General features: G+C 48.8%; 1 protein-coding gene across 1 annotated transcript; it reads left to right on the plus strand.

Annotated features, from left to right (window-relative positions):
* Positions 1 to 1,345: 1,345 nt before the first annotated feature.
* Positions 1,346 to 4,414, plus strand: LOC138373141 (uro-adherence factor A-like). The gene is made up of 3 exons (XM_069339157.1): positions 1,346 to 1,354; positions 2,347 to 2,636; positions 3,574 to 4,414. The coding sequence occupies exons 1-3, from the start codon at positions 1,346 to 1,348 to the stop codon at positions 4,412 to 4,414; spliced, it is 1,140 nt and encodes a 379-aa protein (XP_069195258.1).
* The last annotated feature ends 593 nt before the right edge of the window (positions 4,415 to 5,007 follow it).

Below are 5,007 nucleotides of genomic sequence, written 5' to 3' on the forward strand. Positions count from 1 at the left end.
GAAACTCTACACGGAAGTTACAGTCTACAATGACTTGACACATGGCGACGTAAATTACTCGTCGTCAAAACGTTAGAGTTACAATGGCTGAAATATCTGGCAAAGTCAAGAGTCTCGTCTCAAAATGTAAGTCCCACAAACCATGACATTTGACAGAGTTCAGTATCTCCTCTCCCGTGATCATGTCCACTCAGGCACCAGGAATATGACCAAGTCCCCAAACGGCTCAACTATTAATATAAGTCATCTTACCACAATACTTACAATTTCAGAATCAAATGAACACACTTAATACTCTGAATACACACAAATAATCCTCCTTCATATATCTATATATATATATATATATATATATATATATATATATATATATATATATATATATATATATATATACACACAAAATACTCTATACGTGTGTATAATACTCGGGGGAAAATACACAGATGTTCAACTACACGCAATTAGCGGTGTTGACCGCCAAGTGTTGCTAGGTAACGAGGCCCTGGTCGAGGAACGGGCCGCGGGTACGGTAAGCCCCGAAATCACCTCAAGGTAACCCTCAAGGTATATGCGTGACGTCAGACGGTGGTAGTGGGGGGTGGGGAAGAGGGGGGGGGGAGAGGGTGTCAGGAGCCTCGTCAGCCAGGGGGCCGTCAGCACTGACAGGAGCCGTCAGCGGTAATTGTAGCGCTGATGAAATAATCACTGCCCTGATTTACCTAATTACACTGTTTGTTTTGGTGCAGGCCGGGCTTTTAATTAGCTCGGGCTAGATTACAGGGTGCGTGGCCCCGCCCCCCCCCCCTCTGCCCCCCTTCCCCTCCCCCCCCCCGTACCACTTGACACTGCGGCAACAACATGTCAAGCCACACACTGCCTACAAGACCGAAATTCTGCCGCCTTCTACGAGTCCCGGACGCCGCTACTGACCCCGTGCCCTTGTGGTCGTATAAACTAACTGGTGCTCTAATTATTTCGTTAACAACTCGACATGAAACAGAGGCTCTCTTCCCCCCCCCTCCCCTCCCCCCCTCCCCCCCCCCCGCCCCTTGAGTTGATAGCATGTCAGAATTGTTATCGTCTTGTCAAATTAATTTGCTGCTATCAACGTGTATTACGGACCATATTACTCGGTATTCGAACCGATTCGTGCTGAGTATCGTGAGCCCCTGAGCCAGCCAGCCAGCCAGCCAGCCAGCCAGCCAGCCAGCCAGCCAGCCAGCCAGCCAGCCAAGGATTGACTTATCTATGTGTTGCAATCACATTCTTCTGCCATTGTTCTGCTAACATACTTTTTTCTGGTGTGTGTGTGTGTCTTTGCAAGAGGGCAAATCGTGGCATAATGGCACAGGTTGGGATCCCGTAGCGTTCCCATTATAGCCCTGGTTTATGAGAGAACTCGGAGTATTATAGACTGTTAATTTCGGAAATCATAGTGGAGGGGTCTATCACTCTGGCGCAAATTAGAGGGTGGTGTAAGAACGCATTAAGTGCGAATGTTGACCAGTCCAATTACGCCTCAGTGGTTGGCTGCTGGAAGGTTTTGTTTGACTATTCTGTATTGGTTGTTGTGTGGGGTGTGTGGGGTGTAGTGTGTGTGTAGTGTGTGGTGTGTAGTGTGCAATGTGTGTGTGTTTGTGGTGGATCGGTCAGCTGCGGCCCAGTCGATAATGGAGAACTAGACGAGTAAGGAGTTAAGAGGTACAGGACTCTTACACACACACACACACACACACACACACACACACACACACACACACACACACACACACACGCACGCACGCACGCACGCACGCACTACACACGCACTACACACACACACATACACTACACACACACACACACACACACACTACACAGCCACACTACACACATACACACACACACACACACACACATACACACACACCTCACTAACGCAAATCGTAAATCACAAAGCAAGATTACATACAGCTATCTAACATACAAGTTTCCTAATTGATAAAAATAGAGCATGTTTTTTAAGCAGGAAAGTCCCACTCAGTGTGACGGACGATGTTCCTTACTGGCCAACGATCCAATCCCCACCACTGATACTAAGAATTGAGGATTTTATAAAGAGCAAATACCTACCCTTTCTCATATATAATCTCGTCCTAACTCAAGTGTTTCAGCTACAAAGAGGGTGAAATTATATGCCATGTCGTGGCATATTGGGTCGTATCTAGGCACGCATGGATTTCCTTCCTTGACCAGTGAAAACGTTTCATGAAGCTGCTGCTGCTGGCCACCAGAAGGGACAGGTGAGGATCTGATTGGCTCCTGTAGGACCTGCCACAGCAGGTGTAGCACCTGGAGCAGCAGGTCAAGGAGCACCTGGAGCAGCAGGTCAAGGAGCACCTGGAGCAGCAGGTCAAGGAGCACCTGGAGCAGCAGGTCAAGGAGCACCTGGAGCAGCAGGTCAAGGAGGACCTGGAGCAGCAGGTCAAGGAGCACCTGGAGCAGCAGGTCAAGGAGGACCTGGAGCAGCAGGTCAAGGAGGACCTGGAGCAGCAGGTCAAGGAGCACCTGGAGCAGCAGGTCAAGGAGCACCTGGAGCAGCAGGTCAAGGAGCACCTGGAGCAGCAGTTCCATCACCACCGCGCGGTGCAGCGGTGACTTAAACAGTTACTACAATATCATTCATTCTCATACAACCAGCATGAAGCGGTGACTGCAACACGTCGAACCTTTGCAGCGATCACTCGTCACCCTTGCAAAGCTGCAATGCATTCAGCTGCACAGTGCTCCTTCCCCCCCCCCCCACCAATCCCCCCCTCCAAGCTGGACGGCTGTATATCCAAGCATGCAGACCTCGTAGGGTTTTTAACCCATGGAACCGCCTACCCGTCAAATCCATAATAATTTAGAACCCTCTATTGCTTTGATTTAACATTCAGATGGAAAAAATCCTCAGCAAAAGCCGAGGGGGGGGGGGTCTTGACAAGCCGCCGGTTTCCTGTCCCCCGTCGAGGCCATTAGTGATGATGGCCCTCGGGTAAATTCAGGTAAATATGGAATATATTTATGTATCTTGTAGACAGCAACTAAGCCGAACTTTTCTCAGGGTACAGTCAGTGTGAGGAGCTGGTACAGTGTGAGAAGCTGGTACAATCAGTGTAAGGAGCTGGTACAATCAGTGTAAGGAGCTGGTACAATCAGTGTAAGGAGCTGGTACAATCAGTGTAAGGAGCTGGTACAATGTAAGGAGCTGGTACAATCAGTGTGAGGAGCTGGTACAGTGTGAGTAGCTGGTACAGTATGAGTAGCTAGTACAGTGTGAGTAGCTGGTACAGTGTGAGTAGCTAGTACAATCAGTGTAAGGAGCTGGTACAATCAGTGTAAGGAGCTGGTACAATGTAAGGAGCTGGTACAATCAGTGTAAGGAGCTGGTACAGTGTGAGGAGCTGGTACAATCAGTGTAAGGAGCTGGTACAATCAGTGTAAGGAGCTGGTACAATCGGTGTAAGGAGCTGGTACAATCAGTGTAAGGAGCTGGTACAATCAGTGTAAGGAGCTGGTACAATCAGTGTAAGGAGCTGGTACAATCAGTGTAAGGAGCTGGTACAATCAGTGTAAGGAGCTAGTACAATGTGAGGAGCTGGTACAATGTGAGGAGCTGGTACAGTGTGAGGAGCTGGTACAATGTGAGGAGCTGGTACAGAGTGAGGAGCTGGTACAATGTGAGGAGCTGGTACAGAGTGAGGAGCTGGTACAGAGTGAGGAGCTGGTACAGAGTGAGGAGCTGGTACAGTGTGAGGAGCTGGTACAGTGTGAGGAGCTGGTACAGAGTGAGGAGCTGGTACAATGTGAGGAGCTGGTACAGTGTGAGGAGCTGGTACAGTGTGAGGAGCTGGTACAGTGTGAGGAGCTGGTACAGAGTGAGGAGCTGGTACAGAGTGAGGAGCTGGTACAGTGTGAGGAGCTGGTACAGTGTGAGGAGCTGGTACAGTGTGAGGAGCTGGTACAGAGTGAGGAGCTGGTACAATGTGAGGAGCTGGTACAGAGTGAGGAGCTGGTACAGTGTGAGGAGCTGGTACAGTGTGAGGAGCTGGTACAATGTGAGGAGCTGGTACAATGTGAGGAGCTGGTACAATGTGAGGAGCTGGTACAGAGTGAGGAGCTGGTACAGTGTGAGGAGCTGGTACAGAGTGAGGAGCTGGTACAGAGTGAGGAGCTGGTACAATGTGAGGAGCTGGTACAATGTGAGGAGCTGGTACAATGTGAGGAGCTGGTACAATGTGAGGAGCTGGTACAGAGTGAGGAGCTGGTACAATGTGAGGAGCTGGTACAGAGTGAGGAGCTGGTACAGAGTGAGGAGCTGGTACAGAGTGAGGAGCTGGTACAGAGTGAGGAGCTGGTACAGAGTGAGGAGCTGGTACAATCAGTGTAAGGAGCTGGTACAGTGTGAGGAGCTGGTACAGTGTAAGGAGCTGGTACAATGTAAGGAGCTGGTACAATGTAAGGAGCTGGTACAATCGGTGTAAGGAGCTGGTACAGAGTGAGGAGCTGGTACAGTGTAAGGAGCTGGTACAATGTGAGGAGCTGGTACAGTGTGAGGAGCTGGTACAATCAGTGTAAGGAGCTGGTACAATGTGAGGAGCTGGTACAATCAGTGTAAGGAGCTGGTACAATCGGTGTAAGGAGCTGGTACAGAGTGAGGAGCTGGTACAGTGTAAGGAGCTGGTACAATGTGAGGAGCTGGTACAATCAGTGAGAAGAGCTGTCAGATTTAGAGAATGTAGCATGTTTATAATTGTTACTCTCTTGTAACCAGTAACTGTAGTTCAGAGTCGAGAATATTTATATCTCTAAATAGCTGGAAATTTAGTCCAAAAGCCCTCGCTTGTCACTTTAAAACACAGGAAAGCATTTAGTGATAATTAACTAGTATATTACTAATTACATGTCAGGAGCTTTCTAAAAATAAATGGTAATCTCAAATACTACCAACAGTTCCTAATTGCCCAATTTCCCTAAGTTTGG

The sequence above is a fragment of the Procambarus clarkii genome, chromosome 41 (assembly GCF_040958095.1).
Source record: "Procambarus clarkii isolate CNS0578487 chromosome 41, FALCON_Pclarkii_2.0, whole genome shotgun sequence".
NCBI lineage: Eukaryota > Metazoa > Arthropoda > Malacostraca > Decapoda > Cambaridae > Procambarus > Procambarus clarkii.

Coding starts and splice junctions, on each gene's coding strand:
- LOC138373141 (XM_069339157.1), top strand. Junction 2,637..3,573: donor CACCACCGCGCGGTGCAGCG/GTGACTTAAACA, acceptor TGGTACAATCAG/TGTAAGGAGCTGGTACAATC.